The following is a 19994-nucleotide window of genomic DNA, read 5'->3' as shown; positions in this document are numbered from 1 at the left end:
GACTGGACGGTTTATCTAAATCCAAGAGATAAGGAAACTCAGCTGGGCGGTTTTTGTTAAATTGTTCGGGTTTTATTTATATGACAATAGAAAATACAATGAAAGAGTAAGACTAGAGAAAAAAAAAGGACCCTACTAGGCTAGGCTACTCCACCCATGACATGATTCACCATAACCGGAAAAAGTCAAGCAAACGAACGGTGAATGGCTAGCTGAGTCGCTGTCAAGTGTCAAATCTTTCTAGGAGAATAGGACATGATTTCTTCCCTATTTAATTAGAATTTAAGGTCCAACCACGGTTAGATTGCGGTTAAACCGCGGATCTGAACCCAATCACTTCAACGGGTTGATGAACCATCTAAGTCTAATTAGCAATGGTTAGTATTGCATTGACTTTTACACATGTATTCCAGATGGTCAAACGGGGCATCCCTTCAAAATATTAGGAGTGATAATGGTCCGGGCCGAGATGGGCCTGAACTCAAAAACCTGGTCCCAGTCTCAGAAATTTGCGGGCTGGGCTGGGCTGGGCCGGGCTGGGGCGGGCCAGGCCAAGAATGATCACCTTAGGCACACGATAAAACCCGTGTAACTGCAGGTTCTCAGCAACATGGATAGTGAACCTCGTGCACCCCGCTCTATCCCCAACCTTCAATCCCCCTCTAATCTATAATTTGTAATACAAGAAAAAAACACATTATGAATTTATGATCTACCTAGGACTAGGAGAAGCCCATTAATTCGGTACTCAATTATGAATTCATGAGGATTGAGGAGCCTAGCAACTGGGCCAAATGATGTGCTTATGTAATGAATAGGGAGACCGACCATATTTCTCATCATTCCTAAAAAAGAATTAGGAGATCATGTCAGTCCAACAAAATTACGTGTATTTGTGTTTTCCAAAAGAAGAACCCGAGATGTGACAAGAGCGAAGCCCTCCTCTACAAAAATTCAAACGGTGGTGGACGTGAAGTTGTAGATATACGCTACTGACTTTCATCAGCAACTCCTTGTGCTTTCAGCAATTTCCTTGCCCTGCATTTTGTTTTGAGATTTCATGAAATCAGTGAACCACAAACGGGTAGATTTCTAAACAGGATAAGATGATGGCAATGAGTTTCTAAAATGAGTCAGTAAGATTTATGTAATCTAAAAACTGAAATTTTAATGCCATTCATACAACTCCATTCAACTGTAACAATTCTGTAGCTTGGCAAAACTGATGATTAGTGAATGTTTTGTGTGGTGGGGGATGCTCAACAAAATTGTATGATTTTCCCTGATAAAATTGTTCCGCTATTATGACATTTTTAACTCATTTCCAATAGATCCAAATGGCCTATATGGGATAATTTCACCAAGCCACAGATCAAATCAGCATGTTTTCCAACTGAGTTCCACCTACTGTTATGATGTTCTTACCATAGCAACTGATAAGGTGTCCCATGCTCCATCACTATGCATTAGTATTAAACAGAAACATCATAGATTAGAGGAGTCCCAGCTAGCATCAACGGCCCTGATGATCTTCTGATGCAATTTGGCCCCAGAGCATGCAATTATTCCTCGATCAAGACCTTCTAGGTAAATGCCCTTGGAGAAATCCAATTGACGCCCTCCAGCATCTGTCACCACACCACCGGCCTCTTGTATAATCAGTACGCCAGCCGCATGGTCCCATATCTTCTCCTTGTATCCAGTTTTTGCGAACTTCATAAAAATCTCAGCATCTCCCCGAGCTATGGCTGCATATTTCACCATGCTGTAGACACGTAATGGCTGATTTCTGCCATTGGAGAACAGCGATAATTGATTTAAAACATGGATCCAGGTGAAAACTTTTGGTGGTTATATATGCAATAAATTACGAGGAAACATGATATGTTAACACAATATATAAATTGGCAAGCATGTAGGCTGAGAAGGGCATGCTATAAAACTTTTTGGATGATTTTGTTCATCCAATTTTCTCATGCAACCTATAAATAATATCTCTGTTTATTCAAAAACATCTCATAGATGCAGTTTGTTGGAAATAAACCGTGCTTTTATTTCTTTCTTCTGGGCATTGGCTATATTTACAAGATAACCTATTTTAGCCCAATTTCATTGTTAGGCTACCCACCATATTCATGTCAATAACCAACTATGCATTCAACTTGCCTAATAAATTGTACAGGAAAAAGTGAAATGTTAGGCTGTGTTTGGTTGAAGGGAAACAGATGTTTCAGATGTTTCCTTGAAAAATAAATAACTTTTCTAATTTTCCTGGTGTTTTACTTAACTTTGGAAATAAACCAGAATAGTTGAGAAATATACTAGTGTTGCAAGATACTTCAGAGACCAACCTCTGTTAGGAAATTTCCTAGTGGAAAATTACGAAGGAATGACATTTTCTTGCAATTAGTACTGACTTGTTGGAAAATGTTCATTTTCCAGAGACATAATCAAACATTGCAAAATAGCAATTTTCAGGAAACATTTGTTTCCCTTCATTTTACATGCAGCAAAAAAACTGTAACTTAAGAATGGGATGGAATAAGAAAAAAAAAAACTGTTACTTAAGAATGGGATGCAAAAGATAATATACCTAAGGCCAACGCTGTGTGCTAGCCCTGCTGTGAATGAGTGGGATGAATTTGCCCTTTCAACGGGTTCACAGAATGTTGCCAGTGCTGGATCATCAATGGAGGATACACGAATTGGCTTTGCAGTTAGTCTCTGGTTTTCTTGGACCAATGGCTGCATCCATGTCTCTCCACTTCCTCTCTTTGCATATATCACACAACCTTTGTCCCAAGATTCAGATGAAGGTGAAGATAACTTGGACATGATCCTGTAATAGCGATGGTGATAATTTAACCACTCCTTCTTCATTGGGTAGTTGGGGCACCCAAGAACTCCGACTACAACTTCTCCATCCTCTATCAATGCTAAAGCCACAGCATATTGATCACCCCGTACAAATCCCAATGTACCATCAACAGGGTCCAGCACCCAATATCTTCCAGTTGGCCCTCCTGTTGAGTTGCATCGGCTGATGGCCTCCAGGACCTCTGAAGTCCCAAGGGCCCTAGTGGGACCTATAAGGCCATACTTAGGAGCTTCAGCGAGGCACTCATTCACGGTGTTAACTACAGTTTCCAACAGGCCTACAGCATCAGCCCTGGAAAGAGTTTGGACATCTTCCTCAGCAACAATTGCAACATTTTTGCTCCCAAAGCACTCAGACAGCATCCAACTAACAGTGGCTTGGACACTCCAATCTGTTTACTCAGTGATCAAGAGAATTAGTCAGTTTATCACTAATCAAAGAATGAAAAGGGGATCATGTATCTATAAAAATGGACTAAAATAATTTTGTAGAGTGATGGTTGATAACTCATAAACCAGTCGAAAACAGAGAAAAAAAGATACACGGACATATAATATAACCTCAAGCAGGATGATCATTTGAAGACCAGCATTTTCATCAAAACATAAAACCGCTGTAGAAATAAAAAGGTTATCTTGAATTGGAGAGCGATAACACATCCCAAGCATTTCTCAAAAAATGAAAGACAAGAAAAGAAGAAAAATGATATCAAATTCTTCTGGGAAGGTTTTTGACATATAATATAACCTCAAGCAGGATGATCATTTGAAGACCAGCATTTTCATCAAAACATAAAACCGCTGTAGAAATAAAAAGGTTATCTTGAATTGGAGAGCGATAACACATCCCAAGCATTTCTCAAAAAATGAAAGACAAGAAAAGAAGAAAAATGATATCAAATTCTTCTGGGAAGGTTTTTGTCAAATGACCCTTTACATGCAGGAGAATAGAGATGGCACAAACATTAGGAGTCACTTTCATGGTTGCACTTGAGTGAGACACATTAAGTACTTAGTGTTTCAACACCAAGCAGGTCCAGCACCAAATTCTTGTATTCATTTTATGATTCACTCACACATATACTTCAAGGAAAACATCATTACAGAGGCCTAAGAGATATCCGTATAATACATGCCCTTAAAAGATCATTCCCCAGCCAAAGTAGAGGAATTTTGGGTAGACAGAAAATCTGCTTTCTAGATTGATGATAAATGTCAATCCAAGTCAAATATGGACATTTGTCATTATTGTAGTAGTGCATCCCATCTCTACCTTCTTTACCGGTAGGAAATACCTAGCATAGGTATTGACCAGGCACTTATTGCCACCTTACCCATGAGCCTAGCCAGAACTTGAAAAGCTTTTCATACTATACAAAACCAACCAGTAAAACCCATTGATAACTAAAGAGAAATAGTTGGAAGCATTATGCCATTATGTACACATACTTTCTAGAAACTGTGACTTCACAAACTTTGATATTCTCTCAAATTTTGGATGACTGTATCTATGTTCATAGAAAGTGACATCATGGCTTCTTGAGGATCTCATAATATAATAAGAAATCCAACATTCTGCTCAAGGATTTATCCACTTTCCAGAAGCTTACCTAGTCTGTCCTTAAGTGCAAGAAATTTAGCAGATAGATGATGACACATGGTTCTTCCTAAGACTGCAACCTAACCTATAAGTAACAAACTTAATGCAATGATCATAACTCGTCAACATTAATTGCACTGGTTTCAACAACATCAAAATCTTTCCAACTGTTGGCCATTCTCCGTGCTTGAACTTTTCATCATTCAGAAGAGGCATTCTGTTGTATACTCTATTGTAACAAGTTCTTATTGGGGAGCATTTTGAATTGGCTAACATTCTAACCACAGTCCTAATTAGAAAATATGTTGTAGGGCATCTGCCACAGGCAAATACTGCAGTTGATGAACTGCGTATGTCATACATACATGATACAACAAATGCATAAGACTATTTCTGCTTGTAGAAAAAAAAAAGGGTATATGTAGACTTTTGTGCCCATTCTTTATGTGATAAAGAAAAATAAAGGATACTAGAATATGAGAGACACAGAAGTTCCTCTCATCACCAGAAAAGGGTGAAGTCATCCCTGTTTCATCCAAAGACTTGTCAAGATTCACATTCTTAATTCACACCTAGGTTCTCCTTCATTGGGTGAGACATTAGCTACATAAAAACAGTACCAGAAATCAACAGAGCATTATAAGCCAATTAGTCACCTCCCAGAGAATCAACCGACCTAATTCAAAACCTTCATGACCTCGATAGAAAACCAAACCCAAAACCAATCAGCAAATTCGTGATGGTAACCACTTGAAATGAAACGAAACCCACAACCCCAGAGAACATGGAAAGTTTCATGTTTTGGCATCATATGTACAAGAATTGTACAGCACTACCGAATCTTTATGTTTTAGCATCATCTCAGCAATCATTTTCCAAATAAAATCCCAATAAAGCAAACAATTCGACGCCAATCAACTAACTGACGAAAAAATAAAAAACACCCGCCAAAACCAAAGAAAAAAAAATTGGTGAGAAGGCTAAAAGAACAGAGATCCCATTAACCACAACTGTAATAGGCAAAAGGAACATCCCGTTTCCCCATTTAGATGCATCTCAAATGCAAGCCAACACTAACCCAAAAACATACAGTCAAACATAATCACCAAAAAGAAATTGTATTGGAGAGAGATTTGATCCAATTACCTGCAACTGTGACAGGAGAATCATCATCCTTGGATTTAACCTGATTGATGCCCTTGGTAATCAAGCTCTCTTGCACCCTCTGACAGAGAGAGCAAGCCATTTGGACGACTCTAACAGCAACATCCAACTCTTTTGAATATCTCTCTGATTCAGGGGATCTAAGCCCCAACTTCGCATCCTCCATGATCGATGAAGATGAATGATGATACCCAGAACGAGAAAAAGCGTTCTCTTGAGAGACCGACCTTCCTAAAACATGATAAGCAGCATTTACCACCGGAGAACAGAGCTCCTACGTACTTGGATAGTTGGATGTCGGATTCTTCCTTCCTTCCATATGGGAGTTGTTGCCTAACTTGTGTTGTGTGGCTAGCAAGTTGCAACCCTCCGCAGAACAACGGCATTAACTCGTCTCAATTTAATATCGTTTTTGCCTACTACAAAAAAAGTATAAATTGTTTTCGCTAATAGATGGTTTTATCCTTGGTTGATTATGTGGGTCTTGTGATTTGTGAACAATTAAAAAAACAATTGAAGATCAGAAAGCCACATCTCTCTCCCTATCTCATATGGCATATGCCCTTCACTACAAGGATGGACCAACACTTGATTAACGTGACACTTATGACTAATTCATGCACGGAGAGAGTGGGGATGAATGGGGAGATTAATTTTTATTATCACCATGTAAGAACATGGAGATCTCTCCCCAAAAAGTGTAAGAACAAAGAGAGGGGAGGAAGGACGAATAGACCGAAGTTTTTTATTGCAACCATGTAAGACAGAGATTATAAAGAGGATAATTTAAGCTAGGATGTATGAAATGCATGTAGAAAGAATTCCTTTTGGGCATTGTATATGGTGTTGGGTTGCCGTGCTGTTTGGTTCAGGGCAGTGTTTGGAATATTCTCTTCTAATTTTGGCATCTTGTCTCGATCCTTTCCCCCCTTTGAAAGGAGTGCCAACAAATAGATTTTGCTCTTAAGGGGTGTTTTTTTTTTTTTGATTTTGAGAGGAAGAAAGTTGGTCAATAGGATTTTGGGTTCCCATTAATTAAGATTTTTTGGTTTTTTGTTTTAGATTAATGTGAGGATTAGGGAAAATTTATTTTCTTATGCATCACTTATCCAGGTAAGCGAAACTCATCTCTTAATTAGATAAATAATTTTTTCACTTACGTAAAAAATTGCAATTAGATAAAAATACCCCTTCTAAAAATAGATTTACATAACTAAAATGATCATTACCTAAATAAAAAAACATATGTAAATACACATACCTAATAAATATTTTCTAAAAAAAATTTGCTCAGATAATTCCATTTACTCGGTCATTTTATGATCAGTTTTCTTTATATCATATGAACGGATAATGACAGAAAACCCCGCTTCATTTGACTGGTAGGGAGACATCAAAATTCAACCCAACTTTGGTACTCCAAATTGTACAAGAAAACATTCATACCAAAACACTGATGGTCATTGTGCCATTGTGTATCTTGTGCACTAGAATCTGATGATGACAATTGTTGAAATTAAGATTGAAGATTATATAAGATTTCTTGCATTTAGAAAATGATGATGACCACACATAATCAATTAGTTATTTGGTAATTGATGGGATCAGATATGCTGTTGACGATTGTTAAAGAAAGAGAATGAAATTTGAAAGTAAAACCTCCTGTAATAAATTAATCAAGTCTTGTGATTAATCAATAGCTTGGAGACACACGTACACTTCCTGGAAATACCCTAAAGTGTTCCAAATTGGAGATTTTTAACTGAATTTAAACATTGAGATGGGCAAAAGCCTCTGCACCACTTTCTCCCTACTGAAATCTTAGATTCTTAGGATCCTGGGTCCTGTTCAAAAATCAATTTTATGTCATCAGCAAACCAATGGTTGGCCTAGTATTTGGAAGGTGGGCTAGTATCCTCTATATTAGTTATTTCACCTCTATATAGCTGAAGTGGGTGAACTGAATGGTTTATTGTTTTTGTCTCAGTTAACTAATCATACAATAAGGGAAAGGGGTGTCAATTAGACTAGATTTGGTTCAACCCGATCCAGTCTAATATGTGTCCATTATATCTGGACCAGGTCCAAATGTCCAATCCAATCTGATGAATACTCTGGACCATTTTGGACCAGTCTAATTCAGTGTCTAGATCATTCAATCTGTTCAAATTGGCTTTTATTTAGATTGGTTCCAACCCTAACCTGGTCCATTGACACCTGCATTCTTATCTTCTATCAATGGACCGTATATTTATTCAATCTAACCCAATCTAATATAAATCCATTATGGATGGACCAGGTTCAATCCAATCCAATAAATACTTTAGACCACATTAAGTCTGAATGGGTCCAATTCAATGTCTTGTTGGTCTGTCCAAGCCATCTAAATTGATTTTGATTTGGATGGATCCAACCCAATACTGGTCCAACAAGCTATTAAGCCATTAAAATACAAATTTACAAGTCATTCAGTTCACAGCTTCTTCATACATTATCAATTAACAAATGCCCTCTTAATTTGCACAACTCAAAAATTTAGGGTCCGTTTGGTGTGTCATTCTGTGCAGTCTTTGAACTGTTTACAAGTCGGAAAGATCGAAAATTAGTCTATTTCCATTTAGCATGCGGAAGATCTAGCCGCCAAAAGACAGGATGCCAAAAAGATGAGAGAAGCCCATTTTGGGATGATTTCAAGAAACTCTAAAAGAAGCTTCTCGCATCTTTCACATTTTAGTCTCATGCAGAAAGACGTGAAACGATGCACAAAAAGACGTGCATCTACCAAAGAATCTTTGGGCTGCCCAGATCTTATGCCAAAAGCTTAATGTGTCTTTTGACTTTAAAACTACAAAAAATCTTCTAAAAAAGACTTAACAAACAGACCTTTAATTAAAACGACAAGCCACATACTCCAGGATCTATATTACATGTGAAGCTGCAACAATAAATATGAGGATGAACATAATGACAAAGTAGATGGGTTCGACCACTAAATATATATATTAATTAGTAGCAACGTGTCGTCTATGATATTAAATTTCTGGTTCTTCCTTACCCATTTATCTTTGTTGTTCTATCGTGTTTGTGTCTCTTTCTTGGAGATACTTTTTAGCTAATTCAATTATATTTATAATTACAGGCTTACAGCCAGCAACTTAGACCAGCCGCCCCAATTCTTCGGGCGGCTTGCATTGTCTTATATATGTTTGATAAGTGGTATACAACTTTTTCTTTTTAGGAGAATATATAAAAAGAGAGAGAGAAGAAAAGAAAGAACGAAACCAAATTGACTGTCAATTTATATACTACTAAGAAGTAGGCTCCCCTGTTGGAAATGAATGGGGTCCTCAAATCACTAACCGAATTAACATGACTGAATGTTTATTGATGACCAAACATCCTCCTTATCTGGAGGCAATATTTTTTTTTTTTTGAAGTAGTGGAGACTATTGCACTAGTTCTATTTTACTCGTATATGATCAATGAGGGACAAGGGTTAAAGTATCGATATGATACACTCGATGTGAGGTGTATTGTATATGTATTCATGTTCATAGATACATGATATGTTATAACTCTATGTATATCCTCTCAGTCATATGTATTGGTACGATATGTCATTGTACCGGTGCGTATCACACTGTATCGGTAGATACGGCCCAATGCTCACTGATATAGAAACATATCGAATCTTAATTTGATGATATATTTAAATTTTGATTTAAGATTTTATTTTTTCTAAAAAATTAAAAAAGAACTGAAAATTATAAAGTTAATTTATTTTATTTATCTTAAATGATTTATATATTTTACTTTACATATAATTTATATGTTAAAAATGAAAACATATTTATTATTTGAAAAATAGAGTTGTTTTTATATAAAAATTCTAAATAAATAAAATTTCCCAAAAAATTAATAAAAATGGTAAGTTATAATTATAAAAACTTAACTAAATGATTTAATTTAATTTTCCCAAAAGAATAATAAAAACTAAAAGTTATAAAAATAATTTATTTTATCTACCTTAAATGATTTACATGTTTTATTTTAAAATTATATGTAAAATAAACAATTGTATGTTAAATGTAAAAATATATTTATTATTTTAAAAAATATAGGTTAGTTATATCAAAATACTAAATAAAAAGTTTTTCCAAAAAATTAATAAAAGCTGAAAATTATAATTACAAAAACTGAAATGGAGTGATGATTATTGTATGATATGTACATCTTCTAGAGTCCCGATGTTGTTGATTGTAATGTTTCTCTTTATATTAAAATGTGCATTTCTCATGTATTGATATGCCATTCATAGTACTTCCGTTGGTTTCTCTCCCTTTGATTTTAGGGTTAGGGTTTTCGTTAGAGGCACTCTCACAAGAATCTGGGCTCTCCTTCCCCTTCCTCCTTCTAGTTTCTCCCCCTCTCTTTGTGTTTTGAGAGAGCCTTCCTCTCGAATTTTCTCGAGATTTCATCTTGAGTTTTCTCAAGCTTTTGGGTGATTGTTATTGGTGGGTGTGGCTTCACGATTGTTGTCTTTGTTTGAATTTGTTCGCGGTTCTCCGGCAGATGCTGTTCAAGGTGAGTTCCATTTGTAGTTCCTCTAACAATGGCAATCGTTTGGATTTCTACTAGCAGATTTGTTCGCTGTATGTGGTGGATTGGAGATGTGCTTTTCTATTTTTGTTGGTGACGTTTATTCACCTTTATTTGGTTGCAGAAGTTCTTTATGTTCTTCTTCATCCATTTCTATATTTTGTTATCTTGAGAAATTGTTTCTGGGTTTTTCTGATTGGCCTTTTTGGCGTTTTTGTATCAATTTCTTGATTGAATGAAATATGAAGCCTATGAGCGGTTAAAAAAAATATATGCCATTCATAGTTAACTCAACTTTAGAGTTAGTATTATAACATATTTATGTGATTTGTATGCATTTCCCTACCGTATGCAAGCATTTTTTTATATCTTTTATTCATATACATATTCATATCCGAGCTATCTAATATGATATTTGATACTAATACTTTAATTCCTGCTCAGGGTGTAATTTATCTTTAACTCAATTCTTTCCTTTAGATTTCAATTATTTGTTCTTTGAAAACGTATGCAAGCATTTTTTTTTATATCTTTTGTTCATATCCATATTCATATCTGAACTATCTAATATGATATTCGATGCCAATACTTTAATTTCTACTATGGGTGCAATTTATCTTTAACTCAATTCTTTCCTTTAGATTTCAATTATTTGTTCTTTGATAAAGTCTGGATAATGTATATATAATTTTCCTCTAAAAAAATGAAGTATCTACGTGATGTTAACACACTCCAAAAGGAATATCTTTTTTGGTAATAGCCAAAAGGAATATATAGGAACTATTAAAAATGACCAGAAACAATTTCACCAAAAGCAAGATGACAAAATAATAGATGGGTTCAGATTTATTATCATGTCTTTCTTGTACAATATTTCTATTGTTTTCCTATACATATAAATAGGGGGTTTCTCTGTCTTCTTATGAACATGATTAACTTGTTAAAAAGGAGAAGGGTTTATCCAAAATAAATAAATAAATAAAAGGAGAAGGGATGTGCCCAAATCACTTTCCATATAATAATATAATTCTTTGATTCTTAACTTTTTATTATATATTATTGTTAATTGAATTCACTATTTATTATTAACTCATTAATTATACATTCTCTTAATCGGTTTTGTGTCAATTTCCTCTATGTTTCTAATTTTATTCTTAATTATAGGAGGGCAGGTTAGACCAGCCACCTTACATTCTCAGTGTCATGATGTGTTAATTATATTTATAAGGGTAAATTGCTAAAACCTCCATTGAAGTTGGGTAATTGCAATTACCCCTTTTGAACTTTCTAAAATAATTGTAAGTAGCCTCTTTGTTAGAATCCTCCAAAAAAGAGCAAGAAAATGTCCAAAATACCCATGTAGTAACTTTAAATCAACATTTTTATTTTCTAAATTTACCTTTTTTAGAAGTCTGACAGTGTTTCGGGCTGGGCTCGGGATTTGCAAAAAAGCCCGGCCCAAGCCTGGCCCGGCCAGACTCAGCATTATATATTTTATAAAATATATAATATGTATTTTATATATTATATAAAATATATAAATAATATAATATTTATTAAAATATATATTTATAATTTAATATATACATTTTTTATTCTTTTCTTTATAATCTCTCTCTCTCTCTCTATTCAGCCGCTTCAACAGTAGTAATAGTTAGACCTGTTCATGAGTTGGGTAGCTCGATGGCCCACCCTGGCACGACTCGCACCCTGATCGGGCTTGGTCATGTAATTAGGCCCGTGGGTCTGACCTCGGGCCTAACACAATAAGCCCGACTGTCTTTTAGGCCGGGCTCGGGATTTGTCAAAAAATCCTAGTCCGGCTCGATTCAGCATTATATATTATATAAAATACATAATGTGTATTTTATATTATATATATATATATTTTATATTTTAATATATACATTTTTTTATTTTTTTTATAATTTCTCTCTCTCTCTCTCTACTCAACTACTTCAGCAATAGTAACAACATGGGCTAAATTTCGGGCTTGGGCCCATGCCCGGGTTTCAGGCTTTTTATGAGGATCGGGCTCAGGCCCAAGTTGTAGGCTCGATGGTCAGGCCGGACTCAGGCTCAAGCCTTAGAAAAATCTATTAATACAGAGTTAAAGCCCGGCCCGATCCCGATCCATGAACAGATCTATTGACCGGGTGAGTTGCTGGATTGTGCATATAATCTAAACGTAATTTATCTATTGTTGTTTATTCCAGCCAAGACACCACACTGCAGGATAAAAAGCTGAAAATGCTCCCTAGCTTGATATAAGCAATACAAAAAAAAAAAAGTTGTTTTCACTTGAAGTTATTTTCACAAAATTCGAGGCACAATTATAAATTTATAGTTTTGCCTAAAATAACCCAACCAAACAAAACATAATTCTAGATAAGATTATAAGATTAAAAGTCTACCAATATGGCGCTGATGTGATGCAATAGTACAAATAGGTCGTGAGGAAACAAACATAGTACCAAACACCGCCAAAAATGGTAAGAAAACCCATTTCAGCCCAAAAAAGGAGAGTCAAAAGATTGTAGCAAACATATTAATTAAAGTAATAATAGAATATTAATATATTTATTATTAAATAATAAATTAATCTTAAAATAATAAAACAAAAATAATAGGATATTAATAAATTAATAAGAAAATATAAATTATTAATAAAATATAATAACAAAAACATTATTAAATTAATAATAAAAAAATAGATTAATATAAAATTGAAAATTTTTAGTTAATTCCAATTTCAACTCCAAATGAACGAAACTGCAATAATAGAAATCTGAATCCAATTCCCAATTAAAGCAAACAGATATAAGGAATAGATGATTTTAATTCTAATCCTGTACACAAAACAAATAGGCCCTAATTTTTAAATCTCCATTCTCCCTAATTTTAAGCGTTGTTGTATTGTTTTCAAGTTATAGTATTTTTTTATATATCCGCATATTTTTTATATTTTAAAATAAAATTTTAGCGTTCTCTTATTTGTTACTATTTCCTCTTCAGTCAAGGATTTTGGCATTAATCATGACTTGACTTGTTTCAGTCTTCTATTATCTGAACTTTTAAACTGCCACGCCATTCTAGTGGAAGAACTACTCAGCAATGTTTTTTTTTTTTTTTTTTCTTTTTTTTCAATTAATTGTCTAGGTCTGCAGTAAACAAATCGAATTCAATTGGATATAGAAAAAACCAAATTTGATTTGTTTATATCAAAATTCAAATCAAACCTTACCCATAGGATTTTTGCCAGATTGGAATTGAATTTGGATTTCCATAGAATATTGAAATAGTATAAATAAATCAAACTATAAATAATGAAAATATTATACATTATCAACAAAATGAGTTAAAAAATATCTTTGATATTGTACTTCGTAGACAATAAAATAAATTGAAAAAATATTTGTATGAAACTTAAGCTTATTGATAATTTAGTAAAAACATCATATTCAAACTAATTGTGTTGGATTATAATGGATCAGATGATCTATAAGCGTATCAAATTTGAATCACTTTTAAATTTTAATAGGATGGAATTTAATTCGAATTCGGACAATCGGATACCATAAATTGGTTTTGGAAAATGCCACGCTTATTGAGTTCATGTAAGGGTGTTGCATATTTTGAGACCATCCACGCATGACACATGGCTCTCTGATTCATAAAATATCATCCATTTTTGTCAATGGAAGAATACCGTGGTTTCGTCTATGGGTACCCATAGATTAGATGATCACGAAACAAGTCATAAGAAGTAGCATAATTCAATTCCAACTTGTAATTTGATTTCAATTACATCAACAATGGAGCCCAGTATATTCAAACATATCATCACGTCCTATAAGATGCCACAGTGACCAACACCCCGTTGTTGTTGTTTTTTGAGGAAACAGTGTCACATCAGAATTAAATGTATCATATTTTGAGAAAATAATAAAAGAATGCATTGGCATATGCTGTTTGGTTAGCTGTTTTTTTTTTTCTGAGAAAATACCATTTTTTCTGTTTTTTTTTCTTTCCAAAAGTGTTTTAAGGTTTGATGGCTGGTTTGATATCATTTTTTCAGAAAACAGCAATAATACCAAACAGCACCAAAATCATAAAGAAAACACAATGGGAAAACAAAAAAAAGGGTGAACGTATTTGTTGGGACTGCTTTTTGCAAGAAAACAAAAAAAGGGTGAACGTATTTGTTGGGAGGAGATCTCAACTCATAGCTTTCACATATCAAAATACCGGCCCGATAAATCTAAAAAAGTCCAGTGGCCATTATAAACCAAATCCAAGTATCTATCTGATCCCTCATAAAACCCTCGGCCCAGATGGGTACCCAAATTCTTTCTTCCTAAATTATTGAAATTGTGTGGACCTAGTGTAGTAGGGGTGTAGACGTGAATTTTAAGTCAAACAAATTGGCTTAATTTATATGACAACCTCTCAATGATATAGGCCTCCATGAACCCAAGGCCCAAGTCTACATAAATATGTCTTGATGGCTTAAGGATCCAAGTGTATCAAGTCCAATTTGGCCCATCTCCTATTGTAATAGGGTGGTCCTATTGGCAAGACCACTAACCCCTACATGATAGTGCATGTATAGGAGTTAATGCTAACCCAACACCCCATTCACATGGGTTGGTTAGCTAAGTGGGCTGAGGTGGCATCCTTAACCCTTGGCTATAAATAGCCTTGCCTAGGAAGAAAGAGGGGTCATTTTTCTTCCTTTTGAGAGAATCACACTGCAAAAAGCTCTCAGACATCAAAAAACCACAAGCTCCTGCAAACTCCAATAACTACAAGATCAAGAGAGAAGAAAGAAGGAAAAAGCTTATTCGTTCTCTACAATGCTCCAAAGAAGATCAAGCCACCACAAAAGGGCACTTCTTAGAGAAGCATCATTCACAGCCGATCAAGCGTGAAGCCTGGAGTGAAGAAATCTACACCAAATCTCCCAAAGCACCAAAATCAAGGAAATCTACATCAACACTTCAAGAAGTAGAGAAACACACCAACGACCCTTGTCTTCACCAAATTCAACCGTCAACCAGAGGTTGCTCATGTCATCGAACAGAAATTAAAGAGAGTTCATTCCCTTGTTTATTTTTCTTTATTAGAATTTTATTTTTGTAATTTGTCTCCATATTTTGTGCTAATTGGAATACACGAAATTTGTGTCGACAAATTTCTAGCATGCCCGATGGGACGCTCTCTTCCTCTCATCTTTCGAGTCGACTTTGCAACAATCATCCAATGGCTACCAAGAAGGATGCAACTTCCTTTAACAAGTCCTCTAGCACTTTTGGTTCTTCCTACAACAGTCCTATCACACGTGCCATGGCAAAATCCGACAAAGCGCAGCTACCATCTCCAACGGAGCTTCCTATACAAAAAATCACCAAGGTGACTACTCTATAGAAGGAAAGCCTTTTCAACTCTCCACACATTGATGTGAAGGGAAAAAGCACTTTCTCCCAGATGACCAACCCATCACTATGTCGAGGATGGAGTCTCACTTCTCTCCATCACACAACTCCTACTCTGCTTCTAGTGGCGTCGTACTAGTGATGACGACAGAAGTCATGACGATGGAAGAACGACTCTAGAAGATGGTTGAAGCCATTGACAACCTCAAGAGCTCCAATGCTGAGAAGGATCTCTAGATTGCCTTCCTGATGAACAAATTGGAGATACAAAACCGCCAAACAGAGTCCAATCAAGGACCTTCTCACCCGGCTCCTAACCTCCAAGAGTAGTAGAAGCAGCAACAAGAGGAGCATGATCGGGTTACAGTGCAAAACATGATGCAAGACACCACCCAAGTTTCAGTCACTTCTCTGACAATGCAACAACTTCAGTACATGATCGTTAACACCCTAAGGGCTCAATATGGAAGAATTCCATAGACCTCTCTAGTGTATGCTAAACCATACACTCGACGCATTGATGAGATGTGCATGCCAATCGGCTATCAACCTCCTAAGTTCCAGCAGTTCGACGGGAAGGGCAATCCAAAGTAGCACATAACCCACTTCATCGAGACTTGCAACAACGTGGGAACCTACGACGACCAAATGGTGAAACAGTTTGTTTGCTCCCTCAAGCCTACAGCGTTTGATTGGTACATTGACCTCCATCCCAGCTCCATCGAAAGTTGGGACCAGCTTGAGAGAGAATTCCTCACTCGCTTTTACTGTACACGACAAACTATTGGACTTCCAGAACTCTCCCCTACAAGGCAAAGAAAGGATGAGTCCGCCATCAACTACATTGAGCAATGGAGGAACTTCGCCCTTCAATGCATGGAACAAATCAGCCAATCCTCTGCCATAAACACATGCGTCCAAGGGATGCATTGAGGACTACTCTATAGCCTCAAAGGGAACATGCCTACCACCTTCGAAGATTTAGCTACTCGAGCTCATGACTTGGAGATCTAGATAGCCAAGCATGGGAATCCCCAACTAAGTGACCCTTGTGAAAAGAAAGAAGGTAAGAAGGAAGTCAAGAAGGACCTCAAGACCTCCTCCTCTAAAGGAAAGGAAGTCGTGAATTAACACTACACCAGTTAAGATCTCCGGCAAGAAGAAGAAGATAGAGATCAAAGTGAAACTTTTTGTAAATCAAGGCCAAGAGAAATCTAGGCCTACTCTAAAGGAACTAGAAGAGGAGTATCTGTTCCCTGACTCTGACGTTCCAGAAATGCTCAACCAGCTACTCTAATCAAAGTTGATTGAGCTTCCACCGCCCAAGCGACCTAAAGAGCAAGGAAAGATCGAGATAGATCTTGGTGACAATTTTGCTGCTACTAACGTCACCATGGTGACTTTTGGGTCTTTAAACCCAGTACCACTGCAACCCTCTATAGGTTCTTCCTCTTCTACTCAAGCTATAGTGAGTGTCCAAACCTCAAGGAACTCTGCACCAACAAAAGGGAAGTCAGCACCACAACACAACTCATTAGATTCTCCTAAAATTATGGAGGCTAGGGGCAAGGTAGTTGGACTCCCAACGACGTCTTTTCCTACAGTATCCCTCCTAGAGGGGGAAATTCCTATCCAGTTTATTGTTGATCAAGAGGTGACCATGGTTCAGGAATCCTGACATGCCAAGGTCCGGGAATCCCGACATCCTAACTCTCTACGAGCTAATGAATGATGACTTTGACTATTGGGAAGAGTCGTTTATTTCAGAAGATGAGATAGAAGATGGGTGGTCCACCTTCACCAACAAGAAACCCAAAGAGAAGGTATGGCACCAACCCAAAGGAATCATTTTGAGTGGGGGCAAGACTATCTCTGTCTAATCTAATGACTCAGAAACACCTCCTCAAGACAAGATTGGATGGACTGTCGTCTCTCGACGTAAGAATAAGGCTCCTCGTCCTTTCATCTTTGTATCAACTAGATCGAAGCGGACTAGAAGACGACGAGTACACAACGCCTCCAAGAAGAAGAAAATGCCAAAGAAGAAAGCACCTTAGGTACCCCCAGCTAGTGAGGAGGAAGTGCTTCAACAACCCCATCTAACTCTAGTAACCCTTTGGGAGTTCATGCCTAGAGAACTTGTCCTAGAGGAGTGTGTAGCAGCATACATGGTAACTGTTGACGAAGAGGAAACAACACCATCAGTAGAAGAAGCTTCATCTGACGAGGACAAAGACATGGCAAGGCCTCTTCAAGAGCACCCCATGTGTGACAAAGAAGTAGCAAAGCAACTAGAGGAAGTGTCATCCCACTTGAGCTTTACCCAAGCGCTACAACTACCACAAAAGGTTCACTTTGCAATGGCAAAGACCCCTGATCCTCCCCAACAAGTACCAAAGCAAAGTACCAAAAGGAGACAACTACAAGGATTGCATGGCGATAATTACATTTACAGATGAGGATTTACAACTTGGGTCACGTCCACATAATAGACCCTTGTATGTTGTTGGATATGTTAGTGAGCAAAAGATTGAAAGAATGGTAAGATCCATCATATGGACACCAAAAGGGTGCGGAATGGGTGGGTGAATTTCAAAAATTTCTTACATTTCTTCCAATTGGGAATCATATTCCCTAAAGTTAGAATACAATATTCAAGGATCTGACTTGAACCAAAACTGAACCAGATCTGAACCAAAAGAAAAAGGGAAGGGATATACCTGATCCGGGGAAACAATATCTCCTAATGTCGGTGTTCACACCCAAAGAAACTCTCAAGAACCGCTCCCACTAAAGACGACATAGTGATAATGAAGTAGAACCAGCAGTGTTCATCCCACGAACCAGGTCCTTCTGAAGAACTCAATGGAAGCAATGAGCACCACACACGATCAACCTTTCAGCAAAGATTGATATCAAGAACCTTTCTTGGTCTTTCCCTTATAGAGAAAACGAACTAGCAGTAGATGGCGGTGGCTGCTGAAGGAGAGGGCTAGATTAGAAGGTGGCGAATAGCTTTCTTCTCTCTAGGGTTTTCTTTGAGATCCTATCTCAAGATGCAGTGTGATCTGCGGATACCCTTAAGGTTCAAATTCTTGTAATTCGAAATTAGGGGTTTCTCCTCTTTTCTTAGTGATTAAGAAACCTCCTAATCTCATTAGGAGTTATCATAATCCAAATCTGTATTTGGATAAGGAGTTTTCTTAATCCTATCTACAGATTATATCAACCCACTCCCGATCTTATCAGGAGGTTACCAGATTCAAATCCTAATTTGAATTTGGTTTCCATGAGTGGATAGGGTTAAGACTCAATCCTTTTGGCTTGACCTAACCTCAGATCTGCCCCTTTAGGTGACTAATCAAATCAACCTATCTCGAAATGGGCTTTAGGCTCAATATGCATCAAGTGCTCAATAGGCTTCGAAACTACTGCCCAGTTGGGCTTCTTTGTATGGCGTGAGACCCAAGCATTGATCTACACATCAGTCACATGGGTTTGGCCCAACCTTTGTTACAAGGCCTAGCCAAATTCACTAGAAAGCCCAGTGAACCCCTTGAGCCTATCATATGGACTCTATGGGCCCAACACTTACACTAAGTGGTCCATAGGCCAAGCTATCTTATAAAAACCCAGGGACTGTGGGCAGATACAAGATTAGCCCATCAGGTATAACCCAAATGGCCTTACACTTAACCTCTCAGCCCATAATGATCCAAAACACTACCCGACAATAGAGGACCTCTCTCTCGACTACAAGGCACAGTGCTGCACTCTCCTCTAGGATGGACCCCGGGGATTAAAACCTTTTTGCAAACGAGTTGAAATCGTACATATACATTATATCATTATAAATATATTTTGAAAAACAAAATTCCAACGGTTGAAATCGATTACCGATAGTTTTGGTTTCCATCAGAAATAGTGCATCCCCGATCATTACCTTTGTCCGAAAAAGGGGCTGATCCTGTCACTATGATCACCCACTCAGATGGGTTCATGAACCATCCCAACATACCCAGGCTTTGACCCCCTCTAAGGATCTCACTAATTGGCATATCAAAGACAGTCCAATCCGCCACCTAGTGCAGTATCATAATCGAGTCTAGGGGTTAGGTGTAACTTTCCAGTTTTTTCCACTCATCACCAAAGTCTAGGACAATACTGAAAATCTGGTCAAGTTCAAGGTTTCAAGTTGAACTCTCACTGCATGTACCTCGGGTCTCATCCTGATGGCTGAAACAAGCCTCCCCAACCAACTTGGCGGCACATCAATGTCAGCCTTATCAGGATAAGTCTCCCCAAACCGACCCACTCGC

General features: G+C 37.0%; 1 protein-coding gene across 2 annotated transcripts; it reads right to left on the bottom strand.

The window, feature by feature from the left end:
• Positions 1 to 769: 769 nt before the first annotated feature.
• On the bottom strand, positions 770 to 6561 carry LOC148875754 (3',5'-bisphosphate nucleotidase AHL-like). 2 transcript variants are annotated; one of them, XR_016105255.1, is made up of 4 exons: positions 5624 to 6561; positions 2594 to 3269; positions 1426 to 1789; positions 770 to 1038 (listed from the first exon to the last, which is right to left on the bottom strand). XR_016105255.1 is itself a non-coding variant. In XM_088965404.1 (3 exons), the coding sequence occupies exons 1-3, from the start codon at positions 5805 to 5807 to the stop codon at positions 1486 to 1488; spliced, it is 1164 nt and encodes a 387-aa protein (XP_088821530.1). In that variant the 5' UTR covers positions 5808 to 6468; the 3' UTR covers positions 1143 to 1485. The 2 variants fall into 2 exon arrangements, 1 of the variants encoding a protein (XP_088821530.1); XM_088965404.1 differs by lacking the exon at positions 770 to 1038 and having other exon boundaries at positions 1143 to 1789; positions 5624 to 6468.
• Positions 6562 to 19994: the final 13433 nt, after the last annotated feature.

The sequence above is a fragment of the Nelumbo lutea genome, chromosome 1 (genome assembly GCF_056320005.1).
Source record: "Nelumbo lutea isolate HS-2025 chromosome 1, American lotus-T2T, whole genome shotgun sequence".
NCBI lineage: Eukaryota > Viridiplantae > Streptophyta > Magnoliopsida > Proteales > Nelumbonaceae > Nelumbo > Nelumbo lutea.
Note: the sequence above shows the minus strand (reverse complement) of the source record. Positions and strands in the feature narration are given on the sequence as shown.

Excerpts from the sequence above, each read along its gene's own strand:
- LOC148875754 (XM_088965404.1), bottom strand. The coding sequence starts at position 5,807 with ATGGAGGATGCGAAGTTGGGGCTTAGATCCCCTGAATCAGAGAGATAT. Across the intron at positions 3,270-5,623 it reads TTCTCCTGTCACAGTTGCAG|ATTGGAGTGTCCAAGCCACT; the intron begins GTAATTGGATCA and ends CTGAGTAAACAG. Across the intron at positions 1,790-2,593 it reads GCACACAGCGTTGGCCTTAG|AAATCAGCCATTACGTGTCT; the intron begins GTATATTATCTT and ends CTCCAATGGCAG.